General features: G+C 39.1%; 1 protein-coding gene across 8 annotated transcripts in view; it reads left to right on the top strand.

The window, feature by feature from the left end:
* Positions 1–23,158, top strand: part of LOC110165553 (microtubule-associated protein 4) — a 171,525-nt gene that overhangs the window by 64,542 nt on the left and 83,825 nt on the right. For 7 of the 8 annotated variants that reach the window (XM_055150708.1, XM_055150712.1, XM_055150709.1 and 4 more), the window contains one exon: positions 1,686–1,742. The exons of the other annotated variant lie outside the window; for it this stretch is intronic. In XM_055150708.1, the coding sequence (XP_055006683.1) occupies positions 1,686–1,742 (57 nt within the window). The remainder of the gene's footprint in view (positions 1–1,685; positions 1,743–23,158) is intronic. 8 annotated transcript variants of the gene reach the window in all.

The following is a 23,158-nucleotide window of genomic DNA, read 5'->3' as shown; positions in this document are numbered from 1 at the left end:
GTGTTCAAGCATGGCTTCAGTAAACTACAAAGCCACAGAACACACAAACACACACGGAGCAGACAGAGACCGCACAGCGACAAAACACCCACAGACACACTCATCACTCCACGTCGACGAGGAACGGAACGGAGGAACGAACCGAAAAAGCGAGTGCAATGTGCCACTTCTAGACACAACTGAACAACTGAGTCACTGTGAACACGCCGACAATCCGTTGGTCCCAGACAGCACCCTCCCTACACGCCACAACTGAACAAAGCCCAGAGTCACCGTGAACGCCACAAACAAACAAAACCACTCACCCATCACACTGTTGTGTTTCCTTTAAAGTCCGGTGCGGTTTATTTGTGAAAAAAGTTTGAAAATAGACCATTTAATGACAGTGCGCCTTATCATTCAGAGCGTCTAATAGTGTGGAAAATACAGTACATATACCATGGTCCATTGCTCTGTTTTAGTCCACTCTACATAATGAAAATGGAAGTAATTATTATGCACTTTTAAATCTTAATTATTTGGATTATGATGAGAGAAAAGTAGCATATTCACAGTTTTGTTAGCGTTCACAAAATATCGTAATAAATATGGTACAGTGAGCTGCATATCGAGAAAATGTCTTAAGATAGTTTAGTTTTTATATAGCGCTTTTCACAAACCTATGTCACAGAGACGCTTTCAGAGCATTATTCATTCACTCCATACACGGTGGTGGTAAACTGCTGGTGTAGCCACAGCTGTCCTGGGGCAAACCAACTGAAGCGAGGCTGCCAATCTGTGCCATCAGCCCCTCCAGCCACCACTAACACTTATTGCACACATTACTTTCAAACTAGGCAATGTGGGTGAGGAGTCTTGCCTAAGGACACTACATTTTTTGTGACCAACGCCCCCCTGTGGCAACTGGTTTTCCCAGTGGTCTCCCATCCAAGTACTAACCAGGCCCGGCCCTGCTGAACTATGACAAGCCCGTATGACCACTTCATATTGAGAGATTAGGATATTATTACATCCCTATTATCCATGCTCAACTGACTTGTTTGTGATGTATGTTGTTCTTTTGTGTAGCAATAAATTAGTTAAGGTTAGCTTTTATTGTCAAATGTCATCTACATTTGACCCGTCCTGCAATGTCACTGGGACCACCTGTCAGGAGCACTGGGACCATCTCCACATCTTGAGTTTGTCTTTGTCAGAACTAACTTAGCTGGAGGACAATAAATAAATGAGCATCATATTGATATTAAAAGGGGATCTATGTAACATTTCTGCTTGAGGATCCCCCAGCTGCATATCTCTGTTAAAAATGTACTGCTTTACCTGAAATGTTCCACAGTAAGCATTAAACGTATGTCCATGGAGACAATTAGTTGATGCCACAAAGCCAAGTTTCAAATCTGTGTAAATCAGCTCACAGTAAAAACAAATCTTAAAAGTGATGTTTAGTACCATACTGTGGAACATTCTAGTAAAGCAGTAACATCTCCATGGTAGCAGACAAGGAGAAGGTAGGAAAAGGTTGCACAGTGCATATTTAAACAGTCAGACTGACAGTGGGAGGGAGGCAGACAATGATGCATTTCAGTTGAATAGTACGTGTGGGAGATTTGGAATAAGTCTAAGTGACGCTCACAGGATTAGGCCGTGAGTGTGTGGGTGTAACGGTGTGGTTGGTGTGTGTGCAGCGGCGGGCTCAGCGCTGGAGAACGGAGAGAAGGAGGTGCAGGGAGTGCAGAAGCCTGGTAAGACTTTATTATCATGTCTACAACACACTGTTCATCCGGAGCCACCTGTCACAGCTTTGGGTCATGCTTTGGTTCTCATGTCTGTTTGAGTGTTCGTTCTTTTTTGTCACTTATTATTATTTACGTTTTCTTATTATTTTTCTTCTGGAGGGTGTTTCAAAATCTGTCCATCTTGACTTGGATTGTTTTCATTGTAAATCTTCTCTTTGGTATAAAGGGAAACCACAGTGCCCTCTAGTGAAGCAGCGACGCCATTGCCCTTGGTATTGAAAACTCAGTCTCAGTTTATTTTATTTTTGCCATTTTGTACACGTACTGAGACAAATATTAAATTCAAAGTTTTATCTATATTTTTTAACAATACAAATGTTAATATATTTTCACGTTCTATTTTATTCTCATCTGTTTGCATTTGGTTTCTTCAACTAAAGTGTTCTAATAGCTGAATACGAATTATGCTTCATTACACCTTTCTAATGCACAGCTGGGCAATTATGAGCAGCTGAAAATATATAGAACAAACAAACAAAGAAAGTGACAGTATAGAGCGTTATGTAATTCAATTTTTTTGCTCACACAATAATTCAGTCATCAGTGGTGATAGTTGGAGTGGTAGTTGAAGTTGTAGTTGAAAAGGTAGTTGGAGAGATAGTTGGAAAGGTAGTTGGAGTGGTTATTGGAGAAGTGGTAGTTGAAGAGTAGTTGGAGTTGAGGTTTTTGCAGAGGTAGTTTGAGAAGTAGTTGGAGTGATAGTTGGAAAGTTATAGTTGGAGAGGTAGTTGGAGTGATAGTTGGAGTGGTAGTTGGAGAGGTAGTTGAAGTTGTTGATGGAGAGATAGTTGGAGAGGTAGTTGGAGACATACTGTAGTTGGAGTGGTAATTGGAGTGATAGTTGGAGAGGTAGTTGAAGTGATAGTTGGAGAAGTAGTTGGAGTGATAGTTGGAGAGGTAGTTGGAGTGATAGTTGGAGAGGTAGTTGGAGTGATAGTTGGAGAGATAGTTGAAGTGATAGTTGGAGAAGTAGTTGGAGTGATAATTGGAGAGGTAGCTGGAGTTATAGTTGGAGTGATAGTTGGAGTGGTAATTGGAGAAGTGGTAGTTGAAGTTGTAGTTGGAGAGATAGTTGGAAAGGTAGTTGGAGTGGTTATTGGAGAAGTGGTAGTTGAAGAGATAGTTGGAGTTATAGTTGGAGAGGTAGTTGGAGTGATAGTTGGAGAGGTAGTTGGAGTGATAGTTGGAGAAGAGTTGGAGTGATAGTTGGAGATAGTTGAGTGATAGTTGAGGTAGTTGAAGTGATAGTTGGAGAAGTAGTTGGAGTGGTAATTGGAGAAGTGGTAGTTGAAGTTGTAGTTGGAGTGATAGTTGGAGAGATAGTTGAAGTGATAGTTGGAAAGGTAGTTGGAGTGGTTATTGGAGAAGTGGTAGTTGAAGAGATAGTTGGAGTGATAGTTGGAGTGGTAGTTGGAGACATACTGTAGTTGGAGAGGTAGTTGGAGTGGTAATTGGAGTGATAGTTGGAGAGATAGTTGAGTGGTAGTTGGAGACATACTGTAGTTGGAGAGGTAGTTGGAGAGGTAGTTGAAGTTGTAGTTGGAGAGGTAGTTGGAGTGATAGTTGGAGTGGTAGTTGAAGTGGTAGTTGAAGTTGTAGTTGGAGAGGTAGTTGGGGTGGTAGTTGGAGAGATAGTTGGTGTTGTAGTTGGAGAAGTAGTTGAAGAGATAGTTGAGGTGGTAATTGGAGAGATAGAGTGATAGTTGGAGTAGTAGTTGTAGAGGTAGATGTAGTGGTAGGTGGGGAGATAGTTGGAGAGATAGTTGAAGAGATACTTGGAGTGGTAGTTGAAGTTGTAGTTGGAGAGATAGTTGTAGTTGGAGTTGGAGTTGGAGTCATACTAGAGTGATAATTGGAGTAGTAGCTAGAGAGATACTTGGAATGGTAGTTGCAGAGATAGTTGATGAATTGATGATGGGATAGCGGTAAAACTGTACTTTGAGCTCAACTCGTAAAAGCTGAAGCTAGGTTCTGTTGCGGTCGTGGAAGCCCCTCCCTTCTTTAGTTGCGCCCTCTTTTCTGTTGTGTAGTTTTATTTATTTATTTGTTTATTCTTTTTTTTTTTTTAATTTATCTATATTTTTGTCATCATCAGTTGTCTGTAGTCTGCATGAAGTGCATGCACAGGTTATCTGTCGACCCCCCACTGACAGAACGCTATGCTGCAGCAAAACGTTAAACAAACCCATAAATCTAAACCGAGCCTTCACTGGTCTCGTCTCATTAGCCCTGAGCACTAGTTCTAGTTCAGAACTGTACTTGCTGCTACTGAGTCTGTTTACATTAGTAAGACAATCTGAAAAAAAACACTTTTATTTTAATTAATTTTGATGGGCAGACTTGTAGTGTTGCGTTGCTGACAGTGGGAGGAGCACTTCATCCTGTTAGCATGTCAGCTCTGTGTGTGGCATGGCATGAGCTTGCATCACTATGACAACCGTGTGGATAGGTCTGAGTGCCCATGTGTTTGCAGATGCTCATTTTAAGTTCAGTTCAAAGGAGAGGACTGAAAAGAGAGAACAACTTGACTACAGTTTTATAAAGCAGCTATTGCCTTGTGGTTGGAGTTTCTGGTCTTGTTCTTTGTTATCGTTTGGTTGTTTTGTTAAATGGCAGTAATAATAAAACGGCCTGTACCCAGTTTTGAATTTTGAATGAGTCCTAGTCCTACAGTTGCCAAGTGTGCTTCTTTATAGCCACTTTGGAAAGTTTTGTTTTTTAGGACTTAGTTTCATTAAAGAGAAGTTTCTTTCTGCCTTCTTTCAGTTCTGTTTTACATTAATAGACAAAATAATGAAAGAACAACGATGAAATGATGCATAATGAAATACAAGCTGTTTAATATATTTTTTAAAGCGTTTATTGATGGGATTATGCAAGTAAAGCCCCAGAATGTAACTTTTTTGCCAAAGACAGAATCAAATAAAAGCATGTGTTTTCAATTTGGTTAATTTGGTTTGGCATCTCCACGATTCCGACTGTTCTGTGGCCTGGAGGAGAGCCTCTGCTTGTTTCCATGGAAATAATGTGCCTTATGTTGTAATCCTCCGCAGTATGGCATAAAACTGATCTATCTCCAGGGAAAATGTTTCGAAGATTGGTTTAACCTTCTGTTTCCATGGAATCCTGCAGGCGTTGGGCAATCTCCAGAAAGTTACATAGTATTATTTTAAAGGTGCATTATGTGACTTTTTGGTTAAAAGTCTGTCATTGCTCTGCTTGGAATGTTCCACAGTGTGACATTTAACAGCTTGACCTTAGATTTATTAAATTTCAGGTGGTTTTATAGCTCAAAAATACCAAGAAAAACAGGCATTCTGACTGTGAGCGGAGTTGCCTCTCTACAGATCTGACCTGTAACTTGGTCTGTTTTGGTCTTCATACAAATAAAAAGGTTTAATGTCATACAGTGAAACATTCCAGACAGAGCCATAACATTTCCATGGAGAAAATCATTTGACAGACCCGTCTCCAACAGAAGAATAATCATAGTTGCTTTCTGAAAATATGATAAGTCTGCTTAGTCATGCCGAACCGTGACAGAGAAACAACCATGTAGGATTGTTAGAATTGTCTCTATTCACGCTTACGTCACAAACCAGGAAGACGTCTGGAAACATGCTATGAAAACTTCCTTTGGGTTCTGTTTGCAGTAGTAAGTCTGAGAAAATGTAGGAAAATGAGAAAAAGTCCACGTTTTCTTCATCTCCATGTCATTGTAGTGTTCCGTTATGTTCGGCTCATCAACAATTCCAACCATACCTCAGTTTTCATCATTTCCCCACTGACACACGACTCCGAGGCGCCAAATTCCAGATGATTCTAAACAGCATATACGTCTGCAGTCTTCATTTTACCACTGATAACATTTACGTCAGGGGGTTTTAGAGCTGCTCGATTATAGAAAATATCATTATCACGGTTATTTTGGACAATATTGAAATCACGATTATTGAAACGATTATTTTTTAGTTACACAATGCATTTCTTCAGCATTTCTTTCTCAAAAAAACACTTTATTATTGATGATTGATGCAAAACTTTCAAGTAGTTAGAGCAGTTTTGCGATGTATAAAACATAATATGAATAAAATAAACTTTGAACATGAAATCACTCATAGAAAAAAATAAATGTATCCAAAATAAATTTATATTCAGCTGTTCTACAATATCTATATTAAAATAATAATAATAATAATAATAGTATTATTATTATTATTATTATTATTATTTTAATATAGATATTGTAGAACAGCTGAATATAAATTTATTATCATTATTAATAATAATAATAATAATAATAATATAATAATAATAATAATAATAATAATATAATAATAATAAATAATAATATACTTACCTTCAAGGTATTCAGAAGGCTCAAGAAAAAATATTGAATTAATTTTTGTACTGCTAATATATTTTTTCTATATTTTTTATGCAGTGAGTAATAAACACTACACTAGTAATAATTTCTAGATCATTGTTGTAAACTTGGACTGATATTTCTTGGGAAACAAAGGGTTAATATTATGGAATAGAAATGGACCAATCACATTTTTTCTTCCAATGGTTTCTGGGTAAATCAGTGACTCCCCCTGCAGCACTGAACTAAACAGACACCTGCAGGACCTTCGGTGACTGGAACGAAGTTTGAGATTGACAATTGTCTTAGCCAATCATATTTCACTGAGTTATCAATGGCCTCAGGGGTGTCTGGAAGAAGGAGAAAAAAGAGAAAGACCCGCGACCCGGTTGGAGCTAAAAGCCCGTGGACGCTCAGAGCCCACGCTGGGCCGGACCAGCCTGCAGCCACGTTGCATCTCACGTGGTCAGAAAAAAGTGTAAAGAAAAGACGTCAAACTTAAAGAAGCGCTCACGGTGGACTTTTTCAAAATAAAAGCCAGTGAGCAACCGACATTTACAATAAAAAAAAAAAAAATTATAAAAACTGTGTTAACAATGTTAAAATAATTGTCTGTGATAATGAATGAATTAGTTAACGCAAAATGAATGCGTTAACGTGCCCAGCCCTAATAAAAAAATCCCAAAATAAACTTTGTTAACCTTAAAATTGTTTCAACTCGATTATATATATATATATATATGTTTGGAGATTATTTGACACACAAATTGAAATCGTGATCAAAATTCAAATAATTATACAGCCTTAGTGGGTTTGATCACAGTCGGTCGGTGAGCCCAGTCTCAGGAACTACACCAGAAGTTGTCATCACATCTTTCCAAACGTCTTTCTGGTTTATGTCGTAAGTGTGAATAGAGCTTATTCCATGTGATTTTCATCCAGCAAAGTTTGTTTTTACAATTTACCATATGGAGTCAAAACAAGGAGGAAAAAAATCACTTTAAACATGTGTAAAATTTATTGTGAGATAGAGGAAACATGTACCTCACTCAACATAGAGGTTGTGCATTCATTTGATCTTATGGAGTTATAATTGATTCCATATTGCTTTCATCCAACAATGTTTCTGCTTGATTGGATGTATTGTCTTTCCCTGACCTTCGCTGCCTTATGGTTCTCTTCAGTATGGCTTTTAATTGGCTGTGCGCCTCATTTTTTCACTGTTTATGAGTCAAAGGTGGTTTTCCTGAACTAGAAGAAATGTCCCTTTTAAAGATCTGTAGATAAAAGTTAATGAGAGATAGGGCCGTGTGTTTATTAGCGTCTTCCTCTGTCCTTTTGCTGGAGATGCGGTTCATTTATCACCGTGTCCTCAGTTCTAACGAGCAGGACACAGCGGCACAAGGGGAAAGTGGGTCACAGCATCTGGCACATACTGTATATGGGCTGTGTGTGAGTGTATGTGTGTGGACGTCTATTTTTCACACAATGGGGAATAGAATCTGCACGCACACTCACATCACGAGGACCTGCCACTTAAAATTAGGCCCTCATGAAGTTTAACATTTATTATTAGATCAACAACACGGTTTAAAGTTCAAATTGGTTATGGTGAGTGTTCGGGTTAAGGTTAGAATCAGTCTAGATATGAATGTAAGTCAAAGTGAAGTGTCCAAGAGGCATGCAAACCCAACGTATAAGTGTGTTGTGTGTGGAGGAGAGGGTGCATGTGAGCCCGATGCATGGCGCTTCTGCATGGCACGCTATAGTCTAAGTCTCTTTGCTATGTTTTTAATAATTGACCAATCTGAGGACTCTTGCTGGGTTGGAGATGATAACACTGCACCGATTCTACAGACGCAAACACTATAGTCATAATATTGGACTTTGTTACTCTTATCTTTGGAAATTACAACTCTAACCCTAACCCTATATGTCATTGCTCAAGTCTGTGCACTGTATAAAGAAGTGGACAAAGGGAGTGTGATGTCACCTGCAGCGTCCAGCTCCAGTCAAATGAAGCTCACCGAGGCTGGAAGTTGTAGGGGCAAATTTGAGGCAGAGGTCCATATTAGGAATAGATTAACGAAAGATGTGATTCCTCGTTCTTTAATGCTTACATATGTGAGTAGAATCCCTCAGGTGTCCAGGTAGAATCCATGGCAAAGGAGAAAGTCAATATGTCAACTGAACAAATGTTTATTTTGGTCGAAAACGTTTCGCGGCTCTGGCCACCAGTACTGAAGAAGCAGCTTGGATGAGCTGCGAAACATTTTTGACCAAAATAAATGTTTGTCCAGTTGACATATTGAATTTCTCCTTTGCCATTAAAGGGACTGTCCATAATTTTGGGCATAGGACCTCATTTCCTAGTGAGCCAGAGTGTTGGAGACGTGTGGAGACACTTTTTGAAATATTCCATCCAGTCCTTGTATTTGCAGAGGTCACTGGTGCTAGGCTAGTGCATGTCAATGGCCATAGTTCTCCTGTCACTAAAAACAATCTTACCCACTCCACAAAACACCCGAAACAAATCTATTATTACACCAGACTGTTCTCTTACCCCTCTCTCTGTAAGAGCTACTGTCAGACTTCTCATTTTGGTCTTAAAATGTTTGTTACAATGCCAAACATGCGTCCCCCTTACATGATCCTGTTGTATTTATTTTTCTATATTGTCCATAAATGAATTCCTAACATGGAACTCAGCTCCAAATTTGCTCCTGTAACTGCAGACCTCTGTAAGCTTCATTTGACTATGGGTGATGTCACTTTCACTTAGTCCACTTCTTTGGTACAAACATGCAAAACAAAATGGGAAAAAAATTGACAAAAAAAATCTTGTCCATTCTTCTAGACACATTTTAACAAAATTATGAAAATCTATGCTAATCTAATTCAGTTGCAATGCCTGTCAGAAAAAATGCAATTGATATTTTTTACCAAATCATTCAACCCTAAAGAACACACACACTATCTTTTCACAAACTGCAGTATTTTGGTTGTTATTGTCCATCCATTGAAATCTGTGTATCATTTGTTCATTTGTTTTTCAAAATAAAAAAAAAATAAGAAAACAAAAAAACAACTGTTTAAATGAATAATGGAAAAAACTGATAACAACCGTTTTCATTTTCTGTCACTTAAACTGTGATGCCGGACTTTTGTACCGCATACTGACTGAACCAGGTCTGAACCAGGTCTGGACCAGGTCTGAACCAGGTCTGAACCAGGACTAAACCAGGAATAAACCAGGAATAAACCATTTTCAGGACTGGTCTGGTCCCAGTCTCAGTCCTGGTCTGGTCCCGGTCTGGTGCAGGTCTCAGTCCCGATATGGCCCTGGTGTCAGTCCCAGTTTCAATAACGGTCTGGTTCTGGTCTGGTCCCAGTCTAAGTGCTGGTCTCAGTCCCGGTCTAGTCGTCATTCAGTCCTGGTTCAATCCTGGTCCAGTCCAGCATTGCAGTTTAAGTCACGCAGTTATCCCTATTTTATTTTTTTTTTTCCTTTATTCATTTAAATACAAAATTGAAAGCTGAAAATATTATCAATTTTTTTCATTTTTGGTTTTGGAGACAAATAATGAAGAAAGTAGTTGTTTTTTTTGTTTTTCTTATTTGTGGTTTTATATCAAAAAATGAATGAACAAATGATACACAGATTCATATAGCTCTCCAGAAACTAGTACTCAAGTATTCCTTTTAAGATTACTTTTTCCAAATCCAGTTCTCAGCTCCTCAGGTCGGTCCACTGTTTCTCTTGACATGCTTTGCTCTTCATTTTACAGCTTTACTAACTTGTTTCTGCTTTCCCCCTTATCTCCTCCCCTTTTGGTTTATTTCAAACTTATATTCTGTTTTGTTTTGTTTTTTTCCCGTCCTTCTCCTCTTCCGTTTTCACCCCGTACTTTCGTTGACATATTATTTGGATTTTGGCTGCCCCCACCCCCTCCTCCCTCTCCCTCCCTCCCTCCTCCAATCCCCACGCTTCAGAGGACTAGAGCCCGCCCCCGTCGCCATGGCGTCAGTGCTTCCTGTGCGGGGCCGCCCCTCCCTCTCTCCACAGACACATATGACGTCTCCATGACAACCCTGTGCACTGTTAGACTGTAGACGCCTCAGAACACGTTGTACTTTCTTAGACTGTGGTTTTGCAGCGTTCACAATATTTGGGTTCACTACTGTGCAACTTGTAGTATTTAAGCCAGGCAATAATGAAGCTCATGAGTTGCACCTTAATTTTAACGTAGCAAAAAGCTGTCAGTGAAGCAATCAAAAAGTTTAGTCTCGACCGATAGTGTTTGTGTTGTTTCTGTTTACGTAATACTGGCCCTGGGTGAAGAGTGAAGTGCATATGACAGGTTTCAACATATATTTATTCTTATTTATACTTATGCCTACACATTCTACCAGACCATACCACCCGGCATGTTCTGATTGCCAAGTAGCATTCCAATCATTCTCTGCACAGAATTCCAAAAGCCAGATACGATTAACATTCAAGGAATGCATTTTTCTGACAGTTTTCATATTTTTTTATCTGTCAAATAAAAGCCACTGAATACAATGTTCAAGTTAATATACAAGTAAGCAATCTTTGACCTTTTGTGTACAGATTTTAAAGGAACTGTAAGTTAGATTTTGATATTAAATTCCATAATCATGAGCTGTCTGTGTCCCCAGATATGAGGTAAATATAATCAAATCAAATTGTAATGATGATTTATGATGAATTACAAAAACTTCATGGACAAATTTGGTGTTTTGGTTCAAGATGATTCACCAGTCAGAAAGCAGAATGAGTCTCACTTGAGTTTCTCATTTGCGTTGCCAGTTTCAAATCTGAAATTCACTGAGTTTAAACCTGAAATGTGTCTCTCTGATCTGAGCGATCACTACCTAAACCCGAGCACCTACAGACAGTCATGAGTCAGTGCTAGTGCAGCCTCTTCTGGAACTCTGTAGGTTCTGAGCTTTCACGTGAGGCCTGGTTTGTCCATATACCGTATTTTCCAAGCTATTAGGAGCGCTCTTAGACCTCCAACCCCATCAAAAAACGACTGCGCGCCCACAATCCAGAGCGCCCTATACACGAATCCACACGGGTGTCCCAGCACGACTTCAGTAAACTACAAAGCCGCAAGCAAACACACACGGAGCAGACAGCGCCCACGCAGACACACTCATCACTCCACGCCGACATGGAACAGAACGGAGGAACGAACCGAAAAAGCGAGTGCAATGTGCCACTTTTAGACACAACTGAACAACTGAGTCACTGCGAACACGCCGACAATCCGTTGGTCCCAGACAGCACCCTCCCTACACGCCACAACTGAACAAAGCCCAGAGTCACCGTGAACGCTACAAACAAACAAAACCACTCACCCATCACACTGTTGTGTTTCCTTTAAAGTCTGGTGCGGTTTATTTGTGAAAAAAGTTTAAAAATAGATAATTCAATGCCAGTGCGCCTTATAATCCAGAGCGCCTAATAGTGCGGAAAATACAGTACTGAGAATGAGAAACACTTAAAGCTCTGGAGACACAGGTTCAGTTCTGATTGGAATTCTTTTTTTAAACAGTAAGAGCACAGGTTACATACAGATTCTTTAAGATAACTATTCGGGATGTAACAATAACCAAAATATCATGATATTGTATCGTGAAAGTTCTCACAGAAATATCGTTGGCCATAATAATATATCAAATTACAAGTCTCTTCACCCAATTTGATAATTATGGTGCAGCAATAGCTAGAACAAAAAGAGGGAACTACATTGAACATGATCCTTTGCTTCATTTCAGTGCAGACTATAAGAAGAAATAACTGTAAAATCTTAGTTATTTGGATTAAGTCTTCTCAAGGCTTTTTAAGAGGAAAAAGTAGCATGCCTCCTCAAAATATCTCAGTAAATATCACACCGTGAGCAGTGTTGGGGAGTAACAGATTACATGTACCGGAGTTACATAATCAGAGTACAAATGATGAGTAACTGTATTCAGTTACAGTTACTGTTTCAGTGAGTGGTAATTGGATTACAGTTACTTTGTTGAAATAAATGGATTACACGGCGGTTTTTTCACATTTTGGCTAAACCAGAAGTAAAAGGCTAAACCAGGAGTAAACTAAAACCAGGACTAAACCAGGACTAAAACCAGGAGTAAACCAGGACTAAACCAGGACTAAAAACAGAGTAAAACCAGGACTAAAACTAAAAACCAGGACTAAACCAGGACTAAACCAGGACTAAAACCAGGACTAAAACCAGGACTAAACCAGGTAAAACCAGGACTAAACCAGGACTAAACCCAGGACTAAACCAGGACTAAAACCAGGAGTAAAACCAGGACTAAACCAGGACTAAACCAGGACTAAACCAGGACTAAAACCAGGACTAAACCAGGACTAAAACCAGGACTAAAACCAGGACTAAACCAGGACTAAAACCAGGACTAAACCAGGAGTAAAACCAGGACTAAACTAGGCTTTTTCTTTTCTTTTCTTGGAGACTTGACCTCAACAAACAATTTGAAGAGCACAAACAACAATTTTCAGGATGTGCTTGGTACATTCATGTTGTTTTAAAAAGAACGACAATATCAAGTAATCCAAAGTATTCAGATTACGTTACTCACTTTAAGTAATTTAATGGATTACGGTACAAACTACATTTTGGTGTATGTAATCTGTAATCTGTAGGGGAATACATTTTAAAAGTAACCTTCCCAACACTGACCGTGAGATGTATATCATAAAACTATCGTACTGAGAGATTTGGATGTCGTTACATTCCTAATAACTATATAACAAATATAACATGAACCACATTTTGGTCAAATGTTGTCTAACCTGTCATATGCACAGAACAATTACTACAACACAATCTTCTGCCTCGTCTGGTTTTGTGGCTGTAAAACCTGCTAAACCGTCACGTTTAGACCTTCAAACAAACGCATGTGATTCTTCTACTTCCTTCGTTTATCGGGTAATATTTGAGTGTTCTAAAACAATCATTCAACCTGCTGCCTTTGCATAGATGTTTTGCACTTGAAACCAGCCCTGACTCGAGCAGTGGATCTACGCCATGCAATATCTAACTTTAATATGCACTGTGTATTTTTATATACTACCAGTTCAGAACGTTTGTGTTGCTTGTTTCACACTGAACACACTCACATTCTTCTCTATGGGTTTCCCCCTATGTAAAATCCAGGTAGGGTCTGTAGCGAAAGTAGACTGAACTGTTTTTAACATGAACGTTTTGCCGCTGATTCGAGAGGCTTCTTCAGTTCTGACAGGGTTCTGGTGAGTCGGTGCCTTTTATCTGTCTGAAGGGAGGAGAAACTAACACACCCTAGTCGTTTACAGTAAGAAGCATCCATTATTAAAGTCCACTGCGATTTCCTAAAGTGAGAACTGTAACCAAAATCAAATTTAACATCACTGACCCTAATGAATCTTCTTGCTGATTAGCCCCATTATTTTATTTTATTTTATCTTGTTTTATTTAAGGTTATTTTATTTAAGTTTAGTTGAGTTTATTTGAATGAAATGGGCACAAAATAGTTTTAACCAATCAGAACTGAAGGAGCTACTTAAATGAGTGGAAAAACGTTTTCACTCTTAAAATTCTGTTCATGGAATTCAACCGTTTCCACAAACAAACAATATAATATGAATATACTATAAGTACAAATACTGACACCAAAATAAAATAATAATAAAATAATCAGAGAAACATTACACACATTATAACCAAATGAACACAGTTTTATATGTAGCGTAATGGTCATCCAGGGTAAGAAATGCGCCAAAACTATACTTAAATACTTAAAATAATAATATAATAATACTTATACTTGTTACTTACTTATGTTCAACTCACTTTACTTTGCTGTCACTCATTACTAAACTTCTTTCACCTTTGTAGATGTTTTGTTAGTCTAGATTGAAACTCATCTTTCTTTGCATGCTTTCCTCCAGCCTGTTGACTAACTGTGCCTCTGCTGTGTGCTGTGCTAATAAACCAATGGAACCACACTTCTGCCTGTCTCTTTGTTCAAATGCTCAACAGATAACTTCAGCTTATGGATCTTTTCTAGAGGAGGGCCTGATACCTGCTTGTTGCCATGGAGATTGTGTTGCTTTACCTGGAATCAAAAGTTTGGGCACGTTTTCATTCCATCTATAAAAAATCGTTTGACAATAGGCGACAGTGGTGTTGAGGGCTGACTTTATTTACACTTTAACTAGAGGGCAGCCCACACACATACTGTTTTTGTGTCCTTGGGCAAGATACTTCACTCACATGTACTAATACTTCTAGTCAAAGGTATACATATTTAGGGTTATATTTAACCTTAAATCATAGTATTTTATATTTGATATTCCCATGAGCCCTTATATCTATGTAATCGCACAGTGGTCCGGGTAGGTTCCATAGTGGTCCATGGGCGAATACTTTATTGTATGTGTTGTCTTACACTTGTTCTGATACAGCTCAAGATAATTCTGTTCAACTATTCAGACAGACAGACAGACAGACAGACAGACAGACAGATACTTTATTGATCCTGAGGGAAAGTCAAGTTTTGCTGCAACAAACTGTTGCAGTTAATGTTGCTGCAACATGTCCACTACATGTTTCAGTGATCTTTTTGTCTCAGTCAAAGGTCTCAATGCAGTGTAAAAGGAGGACTGGTCAGGGAGGTTCAGCAGATCTGTGTTGGCAGTTTGAGGAAGAGCCAAAAGTCTTCCTTCTCTGTATCCTGCAGCCTCCAGGGGGCGCCAGGTGAACACAACAGGAAAGGCCACAACAGGAAAGGCCTTGTTCTTAAAGTATTTCCTCTGGAAGGTCTTCTGCCGCATTTGCTGCCACATATGGTGTAAAAAACCTGTACCAACTCAAATGTGCATAGGTAGTTCCTTTGCTAGTCTCTTGCACAGTCTCCATGGATACAGGAAAGACAAACAACTCATTTCACAAAATCCACCAGTCCCTTACTTATGTCCTTTGAACTGCACACGCTGCCCTTCTTGGTTCGTTAAAACTGTGCTGAAAAAACTAAAAGTTTCAAACTTTGCTCCGAGTGTGAGCCAGGTAGCCACAAAAGCAGCCAACCACTCGTGGAACCCCATGGTAAGAATTCAGGAAAGCTTCATTTCTGTGTTTTAGTTTCAATTAGTATTTGATTTTCAATACTTTTGACTACGCTGGTATCATTTACTATAAGAAAATCATTACTTTAGAAGGTTTGTCTAAACTTGGAGTGTAGATCCATGGAGACTAGAAGGTGACTCCACCAAGCCAAGTCACATGTCAGATCTCTGGAGAGGCGAACGCATTCATAGTAAGAATCCCTGTTTGACAATGTGTTTTTGAGCTTTAATTGGAAAAAAAAAAAAATCCATAGTGCACCTTTACTGATATTATGTCACTTTCTCTCTCTCTGTCTGTCAGCTTCCCCTGCACACTCCAGCCTGAGCTTCCACAGATATTGTTACTGCTCATTTTTGGCAGTTAGCACAGTCAGTTGGTTTTACAGCTTAGCCACATTAGCATATTCCTCAGATGATAAAGTTCTGACGCCTCTTTGTCAAAATAAAATGTATTACGCTTTCGTTTTTGGGAAGAGTTGAGAGAGGGTGGTGGTGGATTAACTCTAATAAAAATGAAATTGTGGTTTGGCAGCAGTCAGAGCTTCATTCTGCAGTGAACGACTTGTGGTGGATGAAGTACTCAAATTTAAGTAAAAAATATAGATGCATATACCTGTTGTACATACAGTTCTTCCAGTCTGTGTGAAATATGATCACTTTTACTCTTTAAGTCTTAAATAAATGTGGTAATATTTCTAAAGAATTGTGCAGATTTTTGAACAGTAGCAGTATGGATGAATTTCTTAAAAAGTTCTAATTCTTTTATATATTAAATGTATATATTTATGTTTCCTCAAAGCCGAAACTCTTGGAACTTTCAGTCATGATGTCACCATGAATGTGCTAAAAATAACTCCTCAAATTATATCAAATATACTTTTTACTCTTCAGTCCCGTGAAAAATGTAGTGAAATAGAAAATACAGACACTTGCTCTCAAATGTAGTGAAGTAAAAGCTAAAAGAATCCTTTGTGAAATACTTAAGCACAATTCTTTTATGTGACTTAAATGCAGTACTTTGCATTTCTTGTACTTTTGTTACTTTCCACCACTGGAATGTAAATGATGCCTGAATATGAAAAAAAGCTGTGGATATTACAGTTATTTTAGAGATGTACATGTTTCAAAAGGCATGCAAAAAGTGCGGATTCAAAGTAAAAAGAAGATAAGCCCGCTGTTATCTTCCAAATGAGTACATAGTATTACATTTCTCCATTTCTCCACATTTGTGCAATACCTGAAACTCAACCAAGATTCACAAGAACCTTTGACACATTTCTGAGAGTTTGCCAAAATATCGTCTGAACAATCCCAGACTTTTCATAGTTTCTAAGGTGAACGCTCTTTCAGCAAAGAGACCTCTAACCTGTGGACTCCTCTTAACTTTAACCTTCTCACAGACAACACACATATGGACTTAGGTTAAATATGCTTTTTTTTTTTTTTTTTTTTTTTTTTTTTTCAAAGACCTCTGAAGTTTCTTGCATGTGATTACATTCTATATACTTCACAGCACTTAAGAAGAGGACACAGTGTACTCCTCCCACACACAGGGCTGTACTCGGCTGCACTCAGGCTGGGAGCTGGGGTTTGCTCTATACATTTTTCATGTTCTCTTTCTATAAGCTCTGTCCATTACATAATCTAAACTCAACACATCAACAAAGGTATATCAGCGCTGAGAGCGGGTTATAATGACAACCAGGAATGTGTCTTATCCTAATAATAATATTCAGACAATATTACTTCAGTCCAGCAGAAGTGGTGTTCAGACATGTCTTTAAGTGTATAAGTGCACGTTTAACTATCACACAAATGGAAAATGACTATAATGACTTAAGGGAATGCTCCACGTTATGGCATTAAACAGAATCATCTGCATTCATTCAAAAACATGCATCCTAAGTATGAGCTGACTCGCCTCCCCACTGATCTGACCTGTAACTTGGCTTGGTGGTATGACCTGCTTTTGTCCATAGAGATAAATTTAAGCTCATACTGCACAATATTTCAGGCAAAGTAATGACATTTCCATGGAGACCAGGCAGATGATGAACTATCCCCCTGAAATGTGATATAGAGCACATTTAAAAACTCCAGAGTTGATTTCACAAACTAGACAATGAATTGTGATGTAAATGTAAATATAAATACAATAGTCATAGATTGTCTTGAGAAGAGCCGTGTCTTGTCTCTGGTGTGTGATGACACTGTTTGGATCAGCAGTGCTGTGATAGTGACAAGGACAGCCCAAAGTCCCAGGAGGACTGAGACACCCGCAGTAGCGTCCCCTCACTCCAGTCTGATCTAGGGCTACACACTGGAGGTGTGGCAGACATACTGACATAATGGACACAGAGCACCCAAGGGTGGTGTGAGCCAGCTGTGCTCTCCCTCTCACTAAACATTACTCATAAATGAAACCAAGTGTCTTCTCCAGGATAACTTTACACACTACATTAATAATTGTTTCAGATAATCATGATTTCGGTGATGACTTGCACAATTTTGAATCTCCTTTGACCTGCTCTTCTTTATTGTACAACACTTCACCCACCTTACCTTGTATGAATGTATGAGTGTGTTTTTGGAATATATTTGGCAGTAAGATTATGCGATGATTACTTCAAACATTTGACATTCTAAATCAGGGCTTAACCTGATAAATGGCATAATTATGTATTTTAGTCAGTTAAAACATATTCAGAGATACTGAACATCTGAACAACAAGGACAAAACCCCAGAAAATTTGCCCGACCAAGAAAAAAAATAGTCAAATTAGTTTGTTTATGTTTTATTTTTTCACCAAAGTTGATAAACCGCCTTCTTTTGAGAAGCTTGGAGCTTTTTATCTGTTGGAAACCAGCCTCTCTCAATCTCCCCTTACCCCAGTTTGGGCTCTGCACGCTCCTCCAGATGACTTGACCCAAACAGAGTAATCGGGGATGAGCTGTCCTCCGGGTGACCCCTGTCCTCCAGTGGACAGAGACAGAGAGACGCAGACGCAGCGTTATACGGCCGAGCAAGGGCAAAGGCTCCGCAGGCTACAGCGGAGGTTCAGGCAGAGGACACATGTTGATCTGTCTGTTTATCACAGAGCAGGTTGAATCAACCGTTTTTTAGACGCCTCTTCTAACTTTCTTTGACACTCTAAGTCAAGATTTATTTAAAATAAAAACAAATCATTTTCTTGACTTTCCTAGTACTTTCTGAGCCACCATTATTTACCATGATAAGTTCATAAACACTTTACACAAGTTTCAGAGACCAGAGAATGCTAGTAGGGCACCAGATTTACTTCCTGGTTCACAGACAATAAAAATGCTTTGTGATTAGATGCATACAGCACACACATCTCATTATTTGCTTTTACAAGACAAATGTTACTTTATTATGTGAAAATCCCTTCATTACAGAGATAGGTTACATTTTTTATACAGTAGGTGGACTATACAAATATTCATGTATCATAAAAAGTAGTTTTGGGTTTGCAAAATGTTAATATTGAGTAAAGAATTGTTGACTATTACAAGGTGCCTTGTACTTTTGTGTTTTTGTATTTTTGTGTGTGTTTCAAGTCATTTTACACTACACTATTTTCTGATCAATGTTGTTTCCTCATCACAAACAGACATGGAGTTGTGTTTCGTTCATTCACACATGTTTAACTCACAAATCTACCACTTCATGACATCACAATCTGGAACAGAGCGTTTGGGGTTTGGAGATGCAGACAGACTAATAATAAAGGTTTACTCGAGCAAGTGTGAATGAAACAAAACACAAGTCCAGGTGTGTTTTTGAGGAGTAACAGCATTAGAACACGACTTACAGCTCAGAAGAATCATTTTTGTGTCATATTGGACCTTTAATGACCTGCATAATTCTAATTACATTTTGGGCTCTTGGCTGCTTTGGGTCTGAGGCACATGTTTCCACTGGTGGATGATCTAAGTAGTAGTAGTTAACTGGAGGCTTGTCTGTTTAATGAGCTTGTATTACACAGTGCCAGCGTGGCTTCACTCTTGATGAATGTGTGTTTTTGAGCTTGTGGTCTAAGACGGGGTCGTGTAGGGGACACAGACTGGCTCTAAGGCCCAGTGACGACCCGAGCATGTGCCAGTGAAGTGGAACATCTCCGCAGCACTGTCTGGAAGCATCAAGTTTGGTTCACGTGCACAGACATCAGTTTGTTTTTGTGTGTGTTTTTTGTGCTTTGTAGTTTCAGAGGCAGTTATGTGTGCAGCTATGGATATATTTAGTTTTACACTTTTTGGAATCAATTTTAATCTGCTAGTTACAGCAAAAAAAAAAAAAAAAAAAAAATGAGAATCGCAACAGTCAGTGTAATGCTAATATATGTTATTAATAATATTTGATTTAAATAGAACTTCCTGGACATTCAAAGACACTTACAGAGCATTATTCATGCACTGCACACTCTGGTCTTTAAATATTATTGTAGCCACAGCTGCCCTTGGGTAGACTCAAGGGAGTGAGGCTGCCAGTCTGCACCATCAGCCCCTCCAGCCACCAGCACCCACTCACGCAACACTTTCACAGTGGGCAAGGTGGGTTTTACATCCAAGTACTAACAGACCCACTCCCACTTAACCCGGGCACACACTGACCAATTTTTGGCCCTTTTTGAGACGATTTTTCACTCGTGCGACTGTTTTTGGGATCGGGCCGACTTTTGGCTTAATCATGTGTCGTGCTTCACGTAGTATACATGTGGTAAAAAGAAGTAATTAATGCCTCATGACCAGCTCCCGATCGGCAGTCATAGGTCACAAGAATAACAAACCTTTTTGAAATCCAGTCGCCTCTTATGAGGGTTTTGCACCGAGCATCAGATCTTATAGTGTGAGAACATGAAGTGTGAACTGTGAACTTTTAAACCCTGAGATTTGGTTGTACAGTTTGAGCTGGGGCTGAGTGAAATGATCGAAAATATTGCACAGTGTATCTCCGACATTTGATTCAGAGGTCAGACTAGATTCTCAAGGTGATATTACCATTCAGTCCTCTTATGAACAGACACCATTTTGCTCCTGTCTGGAAACCATTCATCATCTGATGAGTGCTACTCGTTTTCTGGATCCATTTGAGTCTTCTCATCGTTGCATTGTGATAATTGCAGTTTATAAAAATATTGTCCTGGTTTGTCAAGAACTTGCTGGAGGAAATCCACCTGCAGGTCCTCTAGAGCATGATGTAAAAACATCATTCATCACATGTCAGTGTATATATAAATGCTTGATGTGTCCCTTGGCACATATTTACCAGGGGGCGAGTGTCCCCAGATGACCTCGTGTGTCCAGGGTCACACACGCCTCCACACACACAGTATACAATGAGCTCCGTGCTCTTACATAATGTGCTTGTCTGAAGTGTCCATACAAACAGGAGGAGATGTGAAGTGTTTGTGGCAGGCCAGTGTCAGCATTGTCTCTGCTGCTCAACAGGATTACATAAGAACCAATCAGAGGGACACAGATTTCCATGTGAAATGTTTGTAATGTATCAGATTACACGAGTTGTGGAGATGTTAGAGTCTGGACTAACCCAGACACAGAACAAGAAGCATTCACTCAGAGTGGGTAACCTAAATACTCCCCGCCCGCCAACATAAGCCTGGACAAACCTATGCACATAATCAATCTTGTCCACAAACTCACAAGAATCCATCTACTAACAGTTATGCAGCTAATTTGGAGCAGAGTTCCATACATGGAATTCCGAGCATGTGTACAATAGCAACCAAAGAGCCAATCAGAAGCAAGGTGCTCTCAATCAAACCTGTTGCTAACACGAGCTGGAGCTGACCTTGGGGAAAGAACGCACCTGATAAGTCTGTAATTAATGTTCATATCATACAGTATATGACAAACTAACAAACTATTAAAATAAAAACAACACGCACCACTAGCAGGAGAGCGTCTACAGTCTGTGGCTGTCACACTTTGCCCCAGTCATCTTAAAGTGTTTGTCTGAAAGTTGCATCTTTTGAACCAATGAATAGTAATTCATTGCAAGTCAATTAGATGAATTGATCCTGTAATACCAATAATGTGAGTCTAACCAACATGCTGTGTAAGGGCAGACAGCCTAGGAGACCCAGTGTGGTGTAGGATTTTGACCCCGTGGTGAGGTGACCCCGGGGTCAACATACCATATAGTATTTTGACCCTGGGGTCAGAATCCTACTATGGTATGTTGACCCCCCCTGTAGAATATTAACCCCCCTATGAAAATCTATATTTTATTAATAAAGAACTTGAATTCTATAGAAAAACTTTGAACATTAATACTATATCTGCAAATTAAAACATATTGACATTTTTAAAAGTGTTTTTTGAAGAACGCAGATGCATTTTTTATGTTTTTGAATGTTAAAAATGACTTAGTTGTTTAAACACATATTTTAGTGAAAATAAGATAAGTAGTTATTAATGAGTTAGGTAATCAAAGTGATGTCTAATGATTTGGAATCTTGTTCAAATAGACAGGACTGATCAATTGAATAGTTAAATAGAGGAAACCTATGACTATAATAATCTGACCCCCAATATGTTTATTATAACACAACATGACTAAATTCAAGGTTGTTATTCTTACAAACCATTGCCTAAATTGACATTATGATTCAGGATTATCTGAACAGAGCAAACTAAAAACCATAACAATGTAAAATACAATATAAAAAGTGACAAGATTGCTATGTATATGCAGTTTTAACAATACGTTACATTTACACAAACTACCAAGTCGTTCTCCATCAAAACATTCCTCAAAATTAAAAAAAAAAAAAAGAAAGTGAATATGTAGTAATATATAATAAAAGTAAATGACATGAGAAATAATGATCAGATAAGTAACTACTAAAGAATAAAGTAAGGGGAGTCAAAATCCTAAGGGGGGTCACTTTACTATAGCGCTATGTTCACCCCAGGGTCAAAATCCTATCTCAAACCGGGACCATTGGCACCCAGACAGACTAGAAAGTTGCACCTTTTCCAAGTTCTTCCAGTGTTTGAGATACCAGATTAGACCGATTACATGTCAGTGTGTCTTGTGCAGCTTCGTCGGTGTTGAATGATGCAGTGATAAGAGCAGTGTGAGGAGATTTGCTGTTCACAGGTGTAACATTTAGCTGTTAGCAGACAAGCACTGTCGGGTCACTCACATAACCCAGTGCTGTACTCCTCTGGCAACATGTGCGCCTGTGTCACTATGAACCACCGACAAGGACTTCTCACACCCTCCCACCAAACCACTTTTCACTCCTCCAAGTCACCCCTGGATGTGTTGTTATTTGGAGGAGAGCTGGGTGCTGGTGATGACATGGACGGGTGATGGTTGATGGGTGACCCTGCCTATGGTTTGTTTGTGAGCTTGTCCTTGTAAACGCGACAGTATCCCCCTCCCTCCCTCACCCCACCTCCACTCCTGTGTGTGTTTGTGTGTGTGTGTGTGTGTGTGTGTGTGTGGGCGCGCTCCTGTCTGCTCTCCTCACGTCACTCGGTGGACACTGCTAGAACTAAACTGCACCAGTGTTTGTTTGTTTTTTCAGTCTCCTGTGTTTTTTTTCTTTATTCCTCGTAAGCAGCCGCATTCGTTTTGGTTTGGCTGGACCGTGCATGTTTCTAATTGGCTAATCCACCTGTCAATCATCTCCATCTGAACTGAGCAGAGCAGACAGCAACTTTGTAAAATATCGGAGAAGTGCGTACGATGTATCCCAGATAAACAACATTTTACTAACTCAATTTTCATACTAAGGAAAAGACTCAATACCTTATGACAAAAATCATGATTATAGGAAGAAA

Source organism: Boleophthalmus pectinirostris, unplaced genomic scaffold, assembly GCF_026225935.1.
Source record: "Boleophthalmus pectinirostris isolate CB_2022bp ecotype Guang Dong unplaced genomic scaffold, ASM2622593v1 HiC_scaffold_15, whole genome shotgun sequence".
NCBI classification, from domain to species: Eukaryota; Metazoa; Chordata; class Actinopteri; order Gobiiformes; family Gobiidae; genus Boleophthalmus; species Boleophthalmus pectinirostris.
This window is presented reverse-complemented; position numbering and strand designations above follow the sequence as displayed.